Source organism: Carassius gibelio, chromosome B5, assembly GCF_023724105.1.
Source record: "Carassius gibelio isolate Cgi1373 ecotype wild population from Czech Republic chromosome B5, carGib1.2-hapl.c, whole genome shotgun sequence".
Lineage (NCBI taxonomy): Eukaryota > Metazoa > Chordata > Actinopteri > Cypriniformes > Cyprinidae > Carassius > Carassius gibelio.
In genome coordinates this window covers 33,075,348-33,095,371 of record NC_068400.1, presented here as the reverse complement: position 1 = coordinate 33,095,371, position 20,024 = coordinate 33,075,348, and the positions used below count along the sequence as shown (strand labels likewise).

Genomic DNA, 20,024 nt, shown 5'->3' with positions numbered 1-20,024 from the left:
TGAATGATGCTGTCTTTTGCATTCCAGTCCAAACAGGAGCGGAAATTGTGCTGCGGCGAAATTGAATTACTGTCCAATCACAGTCCTGTCAATGAAAAGCAATGTCATGAGTGTGGTGCATTTATTCCTCATGTTCCTCTGTAATGATTGCATTTCTGTGTGGTGTGAATTTTCCTTCATATAAAAGGTTCCCAGGAAGGAAAATCAATCATTCTATTCTCTTTACCACATAATGTGTCCATTAAACAAATGATTATGTTGTTGCTTGAGATTACCTTGACTTAATGAGTGCACACAATCAAATTACACTCAACTGAAATGAACAGTTACATTGTCATATACCACAAACACGGTAAGTCTGTCAATTTGTTTGCTGAATGAAGGAGTCAAGCACTGGTGATTGCTTCAAATATTTATGTTTACATAGGAAACTTCAGATTATTTGCATGTGTAAACATTCATTGACTGTTATGTAAAAAATCTGCTTCCACAGTTTTTATTGTCACTTGTTGTTATTTGCAAGGAGTTCTATAATAATTGGTTGACTGTTTCACATCTCACTGGTACTTTTCCAGCTGTCACAGGATACCATGAAAGTAATTTTCTATGTTGTTGTTGTTGTTGTTGTTGTGCAAAAGAGCTCCAATTAAAAAAGTAAGGAGAGATGGGAAGATTTCCCTCATTAGAGCACATTTACTGCTAATCTATAGCATGTTCTGAGATAACTTTAGCATGTAAAGGGTGTTGATGCATTATTAGATTCATTAGAACAATTAATTTGGCACAAAAAGCATGGCACAAAACTGAACTTCATTAACAATTTTTGCCCCACATTTTTGTAGAAATCAATAAAATACCAAATCTGATTAGAAATGCTGTGTCGTTACATTTTGTAATGTGTAATGTGGTACAGAAACAAATTTCTATCAGAAATTGCTATTGAATGTCACAATTAATCATAAAGAAACAGCAAGTATCACATTGAATTAAATGTAAATGTGAATTCTGAAGTAGAAAGACTGCCATATTAACATATAAAACATATTTAAATAACCTTTTTTTATTTACAACTTAAAAAAATAATTATTTACAGTGTACTAAAAATCCTATATTTTTAAAAACTTTGTTTAGTGCCATGTGTTGTAATTAGAGGCATCCACCAGCAGGAGATATTGGAGTCATGTTAACCAGCCAAACTTTGATGCCTCAGTTATTTTATGATGTATATTTGGTAACTGTGGTTCCTCTTTACCCTTTCAAAAGAGGGCGCCGCTCTTCCGACATTTCTTACTCTTTCTACTTTTTTCAAATCTGTTCTTTCATGTTGCCCCTCCTTCTATTTATCTAATTATTTGCCAACCCCAGTCAACTCCCCTCCAACCCTCTCTCCTCCCTCTACTTTGTCTGTCTGTGAATCTGTGTGAAGAGTGTGTCCCAGGACTCTTAGAGGGGAAACACATGCTGACAGAGAGAAAAAAGCACAGAGGACAAAGACAGGAGGCATGGAGGAATATCCCAGTTTCTTTAAACCTTTTCTTCTTCACTGAATGCATTTGTGCATCCAAGTCTTGTATACTGAATGAAACTTTATTGCTGCATGCAAACTCAGAGAATTGTTTCTACATTTACAAAATGTGTGTTTGCTAAATCACTTCATTATGCTTGTCTTTGAACACTGAACTACTGAACTTCCCTTGAAGTTTTTTCCCTGTAGCATGTGGCTCTGATTTTGGTTATTTGCTAGACTTGTTTTCGTTCGCTTGGCTCCTTTGAAGTTGTCTCTGTTTTAGGCTGTTGCATACAAGGATGGATTCCTCTACACTTCACTCTCTTTTATTTTTGCTTTTCACCTTCTTCTCGTATGTTATTGCTGGAATGGACTCTTGCTATGATGAGGAAGGCGTCCCGAGCCGCTGTTTGCCTAAATTTGAAAATGCGGCCTTCAATCGTACAGTGATAGTTTCAAATGTGTGCGGTATTCCACCCGAGGACTATTGCATGCAGACGGGGTCCACGCGGTCATGCCACTTCTGCGATGCCTTGGACTTGGAACTGAATCACAATGCCACTTACCTGACAGACTTCCACACGGATGAAGAGCCCACCTGGTGGCAGAGCCAGTCCATGTTCTATGGAGTTCAGTATCCTAATTCAGTCAACATCACACTGCATCTAGGTAAGACACCCAGTTTGGGATTTAATTTTGATCAAACAAACAAAAGTTAGCAAAAGTTGTATAGATATATTGTTATTGTTAACTGAAACCTAAACTTATATTTGAAATAGTTTTCAGTAATTGAAATAAAACTGAAATAAATTATAAATATAAAATATATAAACAATAAATGTTACGTGAATATTATTAATGTTTTATAACTAAATTAAATTTTCAATTATAACTAAATGTTTATAACTAAAACTAAATTTAAATAGAAAAAAATCAAAGCTGTAAAGATGAAAAAACAACAACAAAATAAATAAAACAATCTCAAATTAAAATAGAAAACTTAAGATATACAAATAAAAGGCCATTATAAAAATATGAATATTAAATATATTAATATTAATTATATTTTATATAATTAACACCAAAATAGTACTTGTACAGACAACACAAAACAGTTAGTGAAATGATTACTAAATATTAAAATACAAAAATACTAATCATTTTTCATTTGACTAAAGACAATAAAAAGCTATCTAGATCGATTATTAGCATTGAACACCTTAATATGTGCAAATTGTCCTCTTATTAGAGCTGATCTGCTGTGGTAAACATGTATCTGAATGTTGTGAGCTGTCCAAATGCATCCTATTTTATTAAACATACATAGGTCTGCTTGTTTTTACTATATTAAATATTTAACACAGCATCCTATATTGTTCCCAACTGTGAATTTGATGCTGCCTGTAATTGTGAACATCTCGGAAATCTAATGTCTTTTTGTGGCCTATAAGATTGGATGACTCTGATTTCTCAGCTAGTTTCTAGTTTTATTACATTATTGCCCTGTAGACTTTATGCTACAATGTTTTTAATCACATGCATTCCCATATGTCTCTATCTAACGGTTTTGAAACTTAAAATGTCATTTGTATTCTGTAAGGTGAAATTTTCCTCTTGTTTTTCTTCTTTTCTCTGAATATGGGGTAAACATGGTAGCTGACTCTTTAAAACGGATTACAACACTGGTTTTGGTTATAAGTAGAATTGCCACAAATTTCTAAAATCACACAAGGCAACGTGAATGTCAATGGACACAATTTGTAACACTTGTATAACAAATACATAAATTTACAAAGTAAATAAGTAATTAATTATAAGTAATAAATCATTTTTATCTGTAGTAATGGGAAAAGGCTTACATGCCTTGATATTCTGAACATTGTAAAACTTTACTTTCTTAAAAAGAAAAAATAAATGTTACTTAAATTTTGCAAACCTAAATGTGCAGCGCTGCAAATTTTATTGTGTTTTTGCATATTATAAACTGCTGCAAATTTTTTATAAAATACGTTTTTATAACAAATACCTGAAGACGTGTTTAAGGGTAAAGACAAAGTCATGGGTTCAGTTCTTAGGGAATGCACAAACTTATAAAAATGTATATCCTGAATGCAGTGTAAATAGATTTAAAGACATTTGTCTGAAAATATATAAATGCAATAACATGTGAAATTATAAAATCAGTTTGAAACACACATACAGACAAACAAACTGCGGATGGTCTCTTTACATTATTCCTGACTCAGTGAGCAGTTCTGAGCTGCAATGTGGAGCAGACTTGGCTGTAGTTAAATGTTTGGCTATGAAGGCTACAGTTACACTACAGTATTGATCATATATTTGCATCTTTTACTTCATTGTATCATTCTCAAGGACTGTCAATACTAAAACCGTTGATTCATAGTGCAAACAAGCATCTGTCATCTGGATTCTCTTCTCATAAAACTATTGCTGCAAGCTGAAATAACAGTGCATAGATTGTAGTTATTTTCATAACAGCTTTCAGCTTCTGCACATTAAAAAATTAGATGTGATTTGGTGATTCTCTTGGAAGCACATTTATGATAGAGAGAGAAGAAAAAATGGGAGATGAAAGGGCACTAAAATGATGTCTCAACATGCTAATCAGGCATAAATGTGTATGTTCTTGAGTTTTCTCTGATTCAAAGATGCCTTGCAGTTGGGTGTCTATGAAAGGCCATCTCACATTTCCAAACCAAACAGATATATCCCAGGGAGGCGGACACAGACAGCTAGACACACACACACACACAGCAGCAGAGACAGTGATGGGGGTGGTACAGAAAACACTAAGACAAACACATAAAGCAGCAGAGGTCCAGTGGCAGGTCAGGTCTTTCCCATACACACATGTAAACATACACAAACACACACTTGCAGACTTCTAAAGAATGTTTCCACATCTGGTTTCCATTATGGTTTTCATTCAAAGGTCCGATATGAGATGCAGATGTTTGCTGCAAAATACTTCAACTGAACTTGAAATATTGTTGTGTGCACATCAGACCCTTTTAACAAAGTGTTTATACCAAGTGCAATTAGAAATGTCACGCATGTAGATGCTAGAAGAACAGTAAATAATGGAACATTTTACACTTGGTCTAGTTCAAGTCAATATAGTCCACTGAACATTACAAATGTTAACAGGAATTTGTTGTGCATTTATTTATAGTTTTTACTATCATATCCACCAATCCAAATCATAATAAAAGAAAAAAAAACATCATTGCAGTTTTACTAAGCACAGGCATGACTATTTTAAAGTTTATTCATAAATATTGAGTCTGGCCAGGTTCAGTCGAGTTCAGAACCAAACACACCCACACATATACACAGAGAAGTTTAGTCTACTCATTCTTTCTGTGATAACGGCTGTAGCACTAATACTGGTGGCTTTCATTGGAGGTACATACGAATACATATTAAACCTGTGGGTGACAAATACATTATATATATATGTATATATTCAATTCAAGTCCACAGTGATTTTTTTCCCCATACTGTTTCTTTATCAAGATAAGAACTGGAGACCAACTCTTGTTTTCTTTTTATTTTGCTCCTGCCTGTTTTTTCTCCATTTCCTTCCTTTCTTTTCCAGCCAAGATAATCTTCTCTCATGCTGAGATGAAATTATGCTTAAATGATTTCAACATGGCAACCAAAATGGTGTGGGTGAGCGTGTCTATGTATATGACTAAAATTATGATGAAAGAAACGAAAAAAAAAAGAAAAATATATCATTTTTGTAGTAGGGACTCTTTATGCTGAGGCCTACATCATTTTGCCAGTAGGTGTCGACAAGTGAATTGTCTCTTGCTTTGATTCATTTACTGAACCGATTCATTCAAAGTGACTGAAGTTGGAATATGATATTAGCATACCACTTGTGCTATATCTTAACGGGAAAATGGTAAGAGTTTGCTTCTGGTTTGCTTCATGTGCTATTTCGAATAAGATAATATATGTACTGTATGAGTGTGTCATACTTGAATGATTCACTCAAAAAGATTATTGCTTAACTGATTCATTCGAAAACACTGATTCAAACGCCATTACAGTATTTGAACATATTTGTGTACAAGCAATTTCAAATGGCAATCACGCTGTATGTCTGTATAGCCTCTCCAATTATATTCGAGAAGCAATTAAACTGGCAAAGTACCACCAAGTACGCCATTTTCTTAAGTCTCAACGTATTCTCGACAGACACACAAGAAAGCTACTTTAAGCTCTAACTTAGATAAAGTATCCTTGGATACTCCACCCCAAAATTAAGATTTTGTCATTAATCACTTACCCCCATCTAGTTCCAAACCCATAAAAGCTTTGTTCGTCTTTGTAACACAATTTAAGATATTTTGGGTGAAAACCGGGAGGCTTGTGACTGTCTCATAGACTGTAAGTTACACTGTCAAAGTCCAGAAAAGTATGAAAGACTTCATCAGAACAGTCCATCTGCCATCAGTGGTTCAACTTTAATGTTATGAAGCAATGAAAATACTTTTTGTACACTAAGAAAACAAAAATAATGACTTCAACAATTCCTCTCCTCTGTGTCTCTCTGCATCAATGTAGTGCAAATTTGGAGAATATGAGCTGAACACAGGCAGTTTATGCTCTTCTGTGTCAGCCGTGCTGCAGTGAAGCGCAGTTTCCTTTCAAATCAAAGCGTAAATACAGGCAGAAAATGTATCCTTGTGGCACAGCTGACACTGATGAGCATACACAGTTTGTTTTTAGCTAATATTCTCAAAAATGGTGCTACAGTGGTGTGGAGAGACCCAGAGAAGACAATTTTTTAATAAAGTCATTATTTTTTGTTTTCTTTGTCTACATAAAGTATACTCGTCACTTCATAACGTTACGGTTGAACAACTGATGTCAAATGGACTACAGGTGCATCAAATAAAAATTAGAATATCATGGAATTTTTTATTATTATTTTTTTTTTTTAATTGAAAAGCAAACTCTCTTATATTCTAGATTCATTGCAGACGGTCTGAAATATTTAAAGAGTTATTTTTTATTTTATTCTGATGGTTATGACTTACAGCTTAGGAAAAATACAAATTCAGTATTTCAAAAAATGAGAATATTTTTTAGAGGTCAATCAAAAAAGATTTACAAAATAGAAATATTCAAGATCTCCAAAGCAGGTTTAATTATGCACTCAATACTTGGTTGGGGCTCCTTTTGCATGATTTACTGCTTCATTGCGGCGTGGCACAGAGGCTATCAGCCTGTAGCACTGCTGAGGCATTATTGAAGCCCAGGTTGCTTTGATAGCGGCCTTCAGCTCCTCTGTATTGTTTGTCAGGTTTTAGTTATCTTTCTCTTCACAATACCCCATAGACTCTCTGTGAGGTTTAGGTCAGGTGAGTTGGCTGGCAAATCAAGCACAGTAATATCATGGTCATCAAACCATTTGGAAGTGGTTTTGTCACTGTGGGCAGATGCTAAAGTCTTGCTGGAAAAGGAAATCAGCATCTCCATAAAGCTTGTCAGCAGATGGAAACAAAAAGTGCTTCAAAATCTCCTGGTAGATGGCTGCATTGACTTTGGACTTGATAAAACACAATGGAGCAACATCAGCAGATATGACAGCAGCCAAATCATCTCTGACTTCAGAAACTTCACACTGGACTTTAATCAGTTTAGATTCTGTGCCTCTGTCTTCCTCCAGACTCCAGACCTTGATTTCCAAATGCCAAATTTACTTTCATCTGAAAAGATGACTGTAGACCACTGAGCAACAGTCCAGTTCTTTTTCTCCTTACCCAGGTGAAATGCTTCTGACATTTTTTTCTAGTTCAGGAGTGGCTTGTTTCTAGGAATGTGACAACTGTGGCCCTTTTCCTGAAGACATCTGAGTGTGGTGACTCTTCAGTCCACTCCTTGTGAAGCTCTCCCAAGTTCTTGAATCAGCTTTTCCTTACAATCTTCTCATGACCCTCTGTGGCTTACCCTCCTTGTGGAGGGTGTTGATGATTAGCTGTGTTTCCACTGTCAGGCCAGTGCAAGCCAGTGCTTCAAACGGGTCAGGCAGGGCTAATAGCCTCGGACCTATAGCACTGAGGCCAAAATAGCACTGCCTTTCCACCGTTGGGCCAGAAGCTCCGCTGCGCTTCACTTAAACCCACCCTTTATATGCCTCGCAGGAACAACATAACAAACCCCATCATTTAACCAACAAAAACAAGTTATCAGAAAACTAATAAGAAATAAGTCACTGGAACTGGCGCAATCACAAAACAAACGCGATAAAAGCGGCCATTTTATTTGCATGCTTTGTTAAATATTTAAATCCAAAAGCATCTATGTTTTACTATAATTAGTTATATATTGATTATAATGAATTAATTTATCATAATTTTAAGTGTCACACATAAATTAAGCCTTATCCTGCATATTCAGTTGACTCTGTTCATACATCACATTTAGAAAGAATTATAATTTCTATATTTTTATAAAAGCTCCCAAACAAAAACTAAACGAGACGAGACTTATGACAGATAAAATATGATTCTAAATAAATACACGATTGTGATAGAGAATAAGAAGCTGATGTCTGATTTCTACAGCTGTCACACGCTGATGCTCTCCAGATGCAGAGAAACTCTGCCTTCATTCATAACCACTCCTCTAGCCCCAGCTGGCCCGCTTTAGCCCAAGGTTTTCATCTGGCCAAAAAACCCTGGCCATTGGCCCCGAGGAAGCACCGATGAGGCATGATCAAACGCCGGAAGTGACAGTGGAAACGCGACTGGCCCTGGCACGCACTAGCACACCTGCTTTTGGCCCGACAGTGGAAATGTGGCAATTGTCTTCTAGACAAACTGTCAAGTGTGTAGGCCTTCCCATAATTGTGGTTACATGTTATCCAGTATTTATAATCAAAATTAATCAAACTAATCAATCTCTAAATGGAATATAATTGTTTTTTGTTTTTGTTTTTGAGATACTGAATTAAAAAATTTTCCTAAGCTGTAAGTTGAACCATTAGAATTTAAATAAAATAAAATAAACTCTTGAAATGTTCAGTTTGTGTGCAATGAATATAGAATATAAGAAAGTTTGCTTTTTTGAATTATATTACAAAAATTTAGACATTTTCATCTAATCTTCCACCTTCTCACTCTCAGTTTGGCCCATCATCACTGACCTAATAAAAATGAAGGGACGTAGATGTAAATCTTTAATGACATGGACTTTAATTATTAGGCAACAATAATGATAAAGGCACTGCATTTTGTGGGACTTCTCCATAAATATTGTAATGACATTAACGTTGTTGTTTTTCCAAGGCAAGGCCTTTGAGATCACATATGTCCGTTTGAAGTTCTACACCAGCCGACCGGAGAGCTTCGCCATCTACAAGCGTACAGAGGAGAACGGACCATGGCAACCGTACCAATATTACAGCGCTTCCTGTCACAAGATGTATGGAAGGGACAAGAAGGGCTTCATACGTCCAGGCGAGAATGAAAGGATGGCACACTGCACAGATGAATTTAGTGACATCTCACCTCTAACTGGCGGAAATGTGGCCTTCTCCACATTGGAGGGAAGACCCAGTGCCTACAACTTCGACCAGAGTCCTGTGCTACAGGTACAGTATATCAGGTTTATTTTATGAGAACATGTAATGCAATATGACGGTTTATATTTAACACATCTGGATACTTTTAGCATGCCAGATATAAACATGAACAACTTAAAACCAATGTAAACCTGAGGCATTTACAGTGTGTATGCATGCAAAATATTTATCTTCATGGCTTGTTGACAGTAACTTGTTTTAGTCAGCTACTCCTCTCCTTGGCCTTTAGATATGTAGATGGGTGTGCTTTGTTGTTCCAGAGCAAAGCTTTAAGGGAAAAATACCTCACTGTCAAGCTTCTCTAACTTTCGCACTTTCACAACAGAATCTCGTAGCTAAACATGAGTGTGCTCAGCATGCCATGCTACTAAATACAGCCTGCAACCTTTTCAAGAGATTTCTAGGGAGCTTCTTTTATTCAGTGATGCAGTCACAGCCGTCAGATGAAGTTCAGAAAATCACAGGTGACAGGCAACTGCCAGAACTCAACCAACTGTTTGATACAGTATATGAATACTTATATATATAGGTATTTCTGCAACTGTAAACATTTGGTTCCAAAGAAAATGAACTCTTGTTTCACACTTTCAACAGTTTATTTGTCTAGCAGCAGTTTCAAATATCGCATGCACATACTTGACAGAAAAGTTATTTCAGAGTAATAAACATTTTCACCACTGTGTCACCTACAAAATATCTGAGATTATGTATTGTGGTTACTAGCATGTTGCAGATAGCAACTGCATTTTTATAATGAAATAACTCTCTAATGAAACTGTGTGTGTGTGGGTGTGTGTGTTTATTATTATTTTACACAATAAATAATTGAATTATTTAATTTTCATTATTTGTTAATTAATAAAAAAAATTTATATTTTTTTTTTTAGCTTGGTTAAATCAGTAAAATGCACATTAAAGGCATTTAAAAATCCTTTAAAAAGTTACATTATTTTGACAAATATGTAGACCAAGTTGTTATTGGTGTAAACATGGTTCTTGACATTCAACAATTGAACAGGCATAAAAATGTTTGAACCTATTGATGTTTGTTGTGGAACTGTGAACAAGCCCATTTTAGGTAAAAGCCTTTTCACTTTCAATCTTTTCATCATCCTCTTTTCTCTCAATTTTCAAAGAAAAACAGACAGCCCATCTGTTTACAAGAGTAAAAGACACTAGAGGGGGACACGAGTGGGAACAACACTAAAGAAGGGGATGTCATTTTATTTAAGAGCAGAGATAACAGTTCGGCTTGTGATTGAGGCTTGTAGCCTGATGTGTGAAATAGAATCTCCCTAGCACTCAAATGGGAGATGAATTGGGTTTTTAAAATGAGTATGAAAGGGGACTCCAGTGGCCCCGCAAAAAAAGTGGGAACTGGAGAAGAGTGCTTGACTTAATGTAGTCCAGTTACTGTTATGAGAGGTACATAGTAATCAACATATGTGTATACATGTACACACATTGTCAAGTGTGTCTTCCACTATGGACCTGGATCCTGAATGCTAAGCATTCACATTTATGTATTTAGCAGATGCTTTTAGCCAGCAATATTTGTCATATACAATGTCAGGTTTATTAAGTGAAAGTGACATTCAGTCAAGTATGGTGACCCATATTTAGAATTCATGCTCTGCATTTAACCCATCCAAAGTGCACACACACAGCAGTGAACACACACCCGGAGCAGTGGGCAGCCATTTATGCTGCGGCACCCAGGGATCAGTTGGGTGTTCAGTGCCTTGCTCAAGAGCACCTCAGTTGTGGTATTGCCGACCCGAGACTCGAACCCACAACCTTAGGGTTAGGAGTTAAAATCTCTAACCATTAGGCCACGACTTCCCACTTATTATTAGACAATTCAATTATGAAGCAAGCTAAAAGAATAAACACAGAGATGTTTAGGTGTCTAAAAGTGCATTTGTTTAAGGTTTTGGTGTGGTTAAGTGCCTGTCGAAGAGATGTTTCTTCAAATGCTTCTTGAAAGATGTCTCAGCAATTCAGGAGGAGTTGGAAGCTCATTTCACCAGAGAGGAACAGAGAGGGTGAAGGTTTCTGAATTTTGGTAACGTTGTTCATTAGGTTACCTCAACTGTTGGGGAGGGCATATATTTCTAGGCATGAATTGAGGTGAGAAGGTGCTATTCCAGTGTAGAGTCAGCGTCAAAACCTTAAATTTAATCATGGCTGCATATTTGAGCCAGTGGAGTGAGGTCAGGAGATCTGAGAAGAACCACTTTATTCAGTGAAGCTTGTTTTTGTTCGACCTGTTTATAATGACTAATAGCTTAGAATCTATTTCTCACGCACGCATCTGTATTGCTTCTCATAATGGGCTCTCTGCAAGTGGAAATGGATCGTCTGCAGTTGGAAGAAAATCTAAGATTCTCCAATTACCCAAATGTCACCCTGTTGCTAGCCCGTTTTTTTTTTTTTTTTTTTATATAATTTACTTGATTTCGTGTGATTGACATGAGGGAATGCAGCAAGGATGGAAATAAATGAGATAAGAGCTGAAAATAGTCACTTATGAGAACGTTAAACTTCTGGTTCCATTAAAGTAGGACATGTAAGCTATGCAGATCCAACACTGAAATAGGATGAACTGTACGAAATGAAATTTAACCAAATCATTCAAAACCTGCTCACACCAAGAATTATATTATAGATGCATACTTTAAAGTATTTTTTTGATGGATTTTAGGTTGTTGATGTTTTTATTGTAACATTATTCACTATTAACTAGTTGCTTATTAGCATACATTTTACTAGAATATTGGCTGTTTAATAGTACTTTCTATTAATAGTAATTTCCTTATTCTGCATTGCCGAATTTTCGATCCCTTAGCCCTACCCCATACCTAAACAGAATTACTGAATTACTACAGAAACTACATATCAATAAGCAGCTAATTGGGTATTTATTGAAGGCGAGCTTTTAGGTAATAACTAATATGTTTCCCCTTGTATAAAGAATTACCATTTACTTTAAAGGTAAGGTTTTTTTCTTTTCTTGGTGTGAATAGGCCTCTCTATTTGATTCATGATCACATTGCATTCTAGGGATGTGCAAAATACAGATTTAATATCATGTGGAATTTGAGTTGACTTGGCCACACCCTGCAGGAAGTTGAGTTGGAATGACAGGAAGAAGCATTTTCTGAATTGCAATTCAGAGAAATTCACAAGTAAATTCACAAATTCACACTGGTCCATAAATTTGTAAAAAAAAAAAAAAGATTTATAGTATACACAAAAAATTAAGTGCAAAATGCACTTCTACTTCTGCAAATCTACACCCTTAACTAAACACATTCAAGACCTTTTCTTATTAAAATTTAAATTCATAGCGTAAATGGTTTTATATCTCAGTTCATCTTGATTCTACTTTGTAAATTTCTGATTTAAATTTCAGTTCAGCTCACTGTTTGCAGTAATACAAATATCAGCTCAATTCAAAAGGATCCAAATCTGGTTTCATACATAAAAAACTATGACTGATGAATTATAAATACTTCATAGGTAATTCATAATTCATACTTGATATGGTAAAAATTGATAGCCTGAATGCACTGTAAGTCGCTTTGGATAAAATAATTTATAATTTAAATTTAATTCATAGTATAGTATTGTGACATGATCTAATCTGTGATACTGAGTCAAGGTTTTTCATGAACGCTTCACTTTTTACCGTTTCTTCTCTGCCCCACACAAACACACACACTTGAACTCCTGCCTCCATTTATCTTCCTTTGCTCTCATTACTTTAATCATTAATTCTTTCACTCTGTAATTAGAGAGTGGAAGTAGTGATTTAGCCACTCTGTGAAACAGAATGGAAGTCAAGTGTCTTTCATTTTCTAACCACCCCTCTCGTCTAAAGTCCGAACCCCTGAACTTTCCACTGCCACCAGGTTTCTTTTACGATTCAGTTTTATGTATGGCAGCCCCAGTCTGACTGCTGTGATCAGATGCTTCTAGGGGAATAAATTTCCCCCCTGCTTCCACATGAAAGGCACCGCTTACCTTGACCCAAAAAACTTGCTACATTTTCTGTTGTTTATATTTGGGAAAGATGATCTCTGTTACTCTGTTTTTAATATTTTAGCTGTCTGGTTGGACTTAAAGTTCATGCTGAGTGCGGTTCATGTAAGATAGCTGAATAAGATATTTTGGGAAAAAATGAGAACACAACAGGAAATGACAAACATCTACAACACATGGAAACGTTTAAGTAGCTGACTGAGCCATTCTTAACTCTTTGCTTCAGGAGTGCATAGACTGCTGCTGTTTTATCTAGAGATATCAAGTACATCTAGAATCTTGTACACGCAATATCTGAACGAGATCAGAGACAATTCATAAAAGAACATGTGTATTTAAAATCACACATCCAGTTTTGTTTGAGTGAAGGAGCTCCCTTGCCAGATGCAGTAAGAAATTTACTAAAAACAAGCCTTTTGCAAGACATCTGGTAGGGGGGGCACCTGGGCTGGCCAGCCAAATTTCAGGGGGTGGGGGCGGTACCACCACTGGCCACCATGTAGACATGCCCCTGCTAGCTCTATTCTAAAAAAAAAAGACTTTTACCTTTTAAACTTGCACTCTATTCATTCAATGCTTAAAATAAATAAAATAAATAAACCTAACACTAGCTTTTCTAATCTTTTTTGTATTCTGGTTATTTGTTTTCTTTTTAATTATTATTCAATTAACAAAAGCAAAAAAGGCATCTAACACTAGCTTGCTCTATTCTTTTTCTATTCTATGTTTTATTTTTATTATATAAACATCTAACACTAGCTTGCTCTATTCTTTTTCTATTCTACACTGTTAAATGTCGCTGTAGATTTAGCAGCACATTACTGTAAAAACCTACAGTACAATACTTCATTTTTATATTACAGTAAAATACTGTAATTTGCATTGCATTCTGAGTAATATTGTTTGAGCGGGAACATTTTACAGAATATTTTAGTGTTGCTGTAACCTAGCTGTAACTTGGCTGTAATATGCCAGGCAATAATACAGAAACCTGACAGACGACGTCACAACACAACTGCCGCAGCTCACTTACAGATGTCTGAACGTCTCTCTCTGTGGAAATCTGGAAGTTTGGTAAGTTAATTTTAAATTTTATAATTAGGTTTAAGGAGTACATAGCTTTTAGTGTGAAATGACAGTGGAAGTTTAGCCAGCGAACGTTGCAAAAACACCGTTAGAGAGTTAACTTTAGATGTCTGTAACATTACTCGCCGTTTCCCTCTTGTCCCGTCATTTTCATCTAACGTTAACTCGGCGAATTATAACTGATTTATTTCGACCAAACCAGACCTAGTGATTGTTGAAGATGGTTAATGTGAGTTTTATTTAGTTTATGTCGAATTTGAATGTAGTGTGTTTTACGATGGTCTGTGAGGTAAAATTACTATATTTGCTAATGTAGTCTGGTAGGATTAATAACTAATATGTCTCTGTAGGGATCCTTTCCATAATGTTCGATCCGAGCCTGTCACCAAGAAATTATAGTATTATAATAGACACTGTGCTCCAACTGCTAAAAAGATTTGCAGTCTGTGACTGTTTCCCGGATGACGTGCTGCAGCGCGTCGCGGTCTATTTGAATAAGTCGTTTAGAAACAAAAATAATCATCTAAAAAAGGCTTAAAAAATATGTTATTTTCATCTGCAACGTAAATATGTGATTTGGGCTTCAGGGATTTCATTTAATTTAGGCGGGAGACCCAGTTCTGTAGCATTGCGATTGCAATAACAAATAATGATTAATTAAAAATATGAATAAAGGTATAAATTGCCTTTATCAAAGTTAATAATGATCTATTAGTCAACAAAGACCCATGCATGCCAAAAAAAAAAAAAAAAGTGTAAAAATGTAAAAAAAATTAGAAACAGAGGCTTATAATTTTTTACTATATGTTAGATGTACTGTTGGAATGAATGAAATACAGTGATGTGTTAACTTATACATCCACGGCAAGTAACGCATAATTTAATAAAATGTATTTTGATTTCTTACAGCTCTACAGTGTGGGCCACTTATTTTTGCAGCCTGGGAATGAGTTTTCTGTAAGTATTAGCCATTTTAATACAATGTTTTAAAGGGTTACTTCACCCAAAAATGAAAATTCCATCATTAATTACTCATCCTCACGTCTCTCCAAACCCCTAAGACCTTGGTTCATCTTTTACACAGATTGAGACTTCTTCCAGCATCAGAAGTTGAAGTGGAGAGGGGAGATTTAGTCTCTGCTGACTGAGATGGAGAATGACTCAAGAACCCTACAAGACCAAGATCTGATGGCGACTTCAGTTGTCCTGCTTTTGATGGCCTTCTTCAGGGAGGTGATGGAATCCCAGTTCATTCTGGCAGATGTAAGTATCTCAAACACATCTATTGTTTATTTTGCCTACAAGGACATGAAAAAGTTTGTACTCCCCCTGAGTTTTTGTGCAATGACAATATTTTAAATATTTTTATTAAGATAGGAAATGTAAATAATAAATAAGCAGTGGAAAAGTATTTTAAGAAAGAAAAACATCACTGACAATATTTGACAAGTTGTACTCATTATACTCATGTTTTATGTATAGTAGCTACTTCATATTCTGCACTTTGATTCATGTTGTTTTAATATGTTTAGGTCACGGCAACCCAGGCAGACATTGAGGCACAGCAGGTGATACCAGACACACCCAGGCTCATTATGCTTGGTAAGTATGTGGTTTTTCACTACAATTTATTATTTATGCACACACACACACACACATATCAAACATATCATACACACTGGAACACACTAACACACACTTTGTAAACTCACTCACACAAACTCAGACACTCTCATAGACACACACTAACACACATACTTACTCATACACACTCTCACAGACACTCACACATACATGCTCATTCACCCACACACTTACATATATGCATACTCATAAACACTCTCACTCTCATAGACACTCACACATAAGCTCATATTCACCATCATACACTCACTTACTTACACATACTCACAAACATACTCAAACAGTATTCACACTTACATATGTTTGTACACCTACACTCATATACACACATACTCATACACCCATTTACACATTCACATAAACACAAACATACTCAAATAAACACACTCTCACAGACACTCAAACATTCATGCTCATATTCACTCATACGCCCACTCACTCACACATACAAACACGTACATACTTACAGATAGTTGTACAGCTACATACTCATATACACTTATATATACAAATTCATATTCACATGCATACACCCACTCACTCAAACACACACATTCACATACACAAAAACTTACTTATATAAACACATATACATATACATACTTATACACACTCATATTCCCGCATACACCCACTCACTCACACACACATACAAACACGTAAATATGCTGTACATACTCTCAGATGTTTGTACAGCTACACACACACACATACTGTACATACTCACGCACAGATGTTTTACAGCTACACTCATATCTACTCACAGATACACACTCACACACCCACTCTCACACACACAGCTGTATCAACATAAGTATTTTTATTCACTTTTATTATACTCTATGAATGTGTACAAACAGTAATGTATAAATTGCAAGTCATTCACGGACTTTGTTGACAATGTTGTTTTTGGAATAAAACATTTTAGGTAATTAACATTGTGTTCTTTCATTTTCAGGACATTCAATTATGACAGCATCCAAGTGGATGCTATCAATTGAGGGAAACATTATCTTGACAGTGGATAGCAGTGACACATTTATAACCGCCTTTGCAGTGATTTTCGCAAGCTACTACATCTTCAACATCGAGTACCAGGAGTCTGCTGCTTGTACACTAGAGCTTGTTCAGAGGCAAGTGAATTTCTTTCTGCATTACACTTTTGTATTGTATTTAAATCATGTGTGCAACAGTTGAGTAAGAAATAAAAGTTGGAGGACGGGAGGAATTTGAGAAAAAGGTTGAGTGCATTAGTCTTTTTTTTTTTAAACCTATTTATTAACTGGTATGATATTGCTAACAGGTTCCTGGTCAGAATCAACCCTGAAGATGGAAATGCCAGACAGTTAAAGTGTACTGCCAGACAGGGAGTTAGCAAGAGGACCAAGAGGTTGGTGCAGAGGAAGGTGACAGCCATCAACCCACATGTTAATAGTTTTATTCAGTCCTTGATGGAGTTTGAATGGAAAACTTCAAACTGAAGCCTGCACTCACCACCCACTGTTAGTGGGACACTTGTTGTTGTTGTTGTTGTTGTTTTAAGTTGTTATTGCTCATTTGTCATTCTTTTACTCAACACAATCCTCAAGTTCTCTTTTCTTGTATGTTTTTGTTTCATTTATATTTGTGCAAACTTAAAGGGATAGTTGACCCAAAAATGGAAATTCTGTCATTGTTTACACACCCTCAAATTGTTCCAAACCTGTGTGAATTTCATCCTTTTGTTGGAAACAAAAGAAGATATTTTAAAGAATACTGGTAACCAGACAGCTGACGGCACCCACTGACTTCTATAGTTTTTTTTTTCCTATTATAGAAATCAAAGGCTACCATCAACTGTCTGGTTACCAACATTCTTGAAAATATCATCTTTTGTGTTCAACAGAAGGAATAAATTCATACAGGTTTGGAACAACATGAGGGTGAGTAAATGATGACAGAATGTTTATTTTTGTTTCAGCTATCCCTTTAAAAGCCATTAATACCTGTGAATTGCTGATGCACTGAACATTCAATGGTTTTAAATGAAATGGTTGTAATAGTTTTAATTGATTGAATAAAACATTTTTGACAAGAACATTGTTTGGGTTGTCTTTTGATTTGGACAGGTATTCTGAAGTATAATTATAATATTACTTCCTATATATTTATATACTGAAATAACTACATATTATAATCATAATATTAACATTATTAGTAATTGTTTTGAAAATTATAGTAATATTTAGCAGTAATGAATCAATATAGATATTGCAGTACAATACCGTATTAATTACAGCAGAAGCAGACTAAAATGAGAAAATGTAAAAATACAGTAAAATACTGTTTTGTACAATTACAGTACTGGCCTTGTGTACTGTAAATTGAATAACAGTATAATTACTGTAAATCACAATACAGTAACTTGCTGGCAACCCTGCTGCCAGTACTGTACTGTAAAAATACAAGAAAATAGTTAACAGTGTATGTTTTATTCTTATTATATAATAAAAAATACCTTATGTGTACTGTGTTATGCTAACTGAGACTTGTTATAGCACTTGCATATTATTGCTCTTTTGTTGATTTCGATTGCTTCCATTGTCCTCATTCGTAAGTCACTTTGGAAAAAAATAAATATATATATATAGACAAAAATAATATCATAACCTTTGCTACTTTTGCTTTAAACATAATGCTTTTGATATTAATTTGTATTTGTAAGAATAATTTTAAAATGTTTTATTTCTCTTGTGAGCTTTTTAGTTTATGGAAGCTTATGGGTAGCAAATTCAAATTTAATAGATATGTTTAGCATGTCCAAGCAAAAACTGTAGCAAAATTATAATTTAAATTCCATTTTTTCTTTAGACTTACGAGTAGGACACTTTTTATCGTGATACCACATAATAATTGTAGCAAAACGCAGTATGAATTTCAAAATGCATTCTGAGCCAAATGTGCATCAAAATGGTTGCAAAAAAGGTGATTTAAATGTCTTTTATTTTTTCTTAAATGCATTGACACATACACACTGTTAACTATTTTCTTGTATTTTTACAGTACAGTACTGGCAGCAGGGTTGTTGTTAAATTACAGTATTTTACTGTAATATAAAAATGAAGTATTGTACTGTAGGTTTTTACAGTAATGTGCTGCTAAATCTACAGCGACATTTAACAGTGCACTTAAGATGTTTAAATTGCATTATCATTAAATACCTCTCCAAAATTAAGTCAGTGTGGATTTGAAAATGCATTCCGAGCACATCACACTCCCCTCAACCTGTCAATCATTATATCAAGACTGGGCACTGCAACAAGACACACTGTCGGGATTTGTCAGATGACATCATACTCAAGAGAAACGAAGTGCATTATGGGTATCACCAGCATTTGTAAGGTATCAAAGCGAAGGCATTTTGTAGCTGGAGAAAAGGGTTTATCATTCATTTCATTTCAATAATAAAATGGTACGTTCTTGTTATGTGACAGTCTGCAATAGTAAATCACATGATAGAAAAGGTCATGCAGTCATCTTATGCATAGGTGTATTTAAGTATTTATTTGAAATATTAGTAGTTATTTTACTTCACAACTAAAATTTAAATATTGATTTGGGAGTTTGTACTGCTAATGTGAAACATGTAATTCTTCTGTACACTGGCATTTATTTTATATTCAGTCACTTGTTGGAAAGCATCTGAGCAGAAAGTCATGTAAATATGTTGTGCTGTATCTCTCTGGTTTCAGATTCAGCTATTTTTTCCGTTACCACCCAAGCTTTTATAACTCGTCTGAAGGTTTTGTGGCAGTGCAGTTCTGCATTTTTGTGATCGTTAACAAGAATGATGGCACAGCACGCTTCCCATTTCCCCTCTCCGTCACTTCTTTGATGATTGATCGTTTTTAGCTTTCAAAACCTCTGTCAGATTTTTTTAATAGCTGAGCTTTCCCTAATGGCCCAGTTGCCCATAGATTTCTGCTCAGTGAGGTGTTCATCGACATGCTGATTATAAAGCAACTTCTGATCAATACGCAAGCCAATTTGTACATGGAGGTGGTGACAAATCTTGAGGACAAGAGTAAGTATTTAAGTTATCGTTTGTTTGTATCCTTTGGCATTCTTATCTATTTCTCGTTC

The 20,024-nt window shown here is 35.3% G+C and overlaps 1 protein-coding gene across 1 annotated transcript in view; it reads left to right on the top strand.

Annotated features, from left to right (window-relative positions):
- The first annotated feature begins 1,388 nt into the window (after window positions 1–1,388).
- The window catches only part of lamc3 (laminin, gamma 3), a 78,826-nt gene continuing 60,190 nt past the window's right edge, over window positions 1,389–20,024 (top strand). Inside the window, exons 1-2 of the mRNA XM_052557333.1 lie at window positions 1,389–2,176; window positions 8,833–9,137. Coding sequence (XP_052413293.1) covers window positions 1,807–2,176; window positions 8,833–9,137 — 675 coding nt within the window. The 5' untranslated portion in view covers window positions 1,389–1,806. The remainder of the gene's footprint in view (window positions 2,177–8,832; window positions 9,138–20,024) is intronic.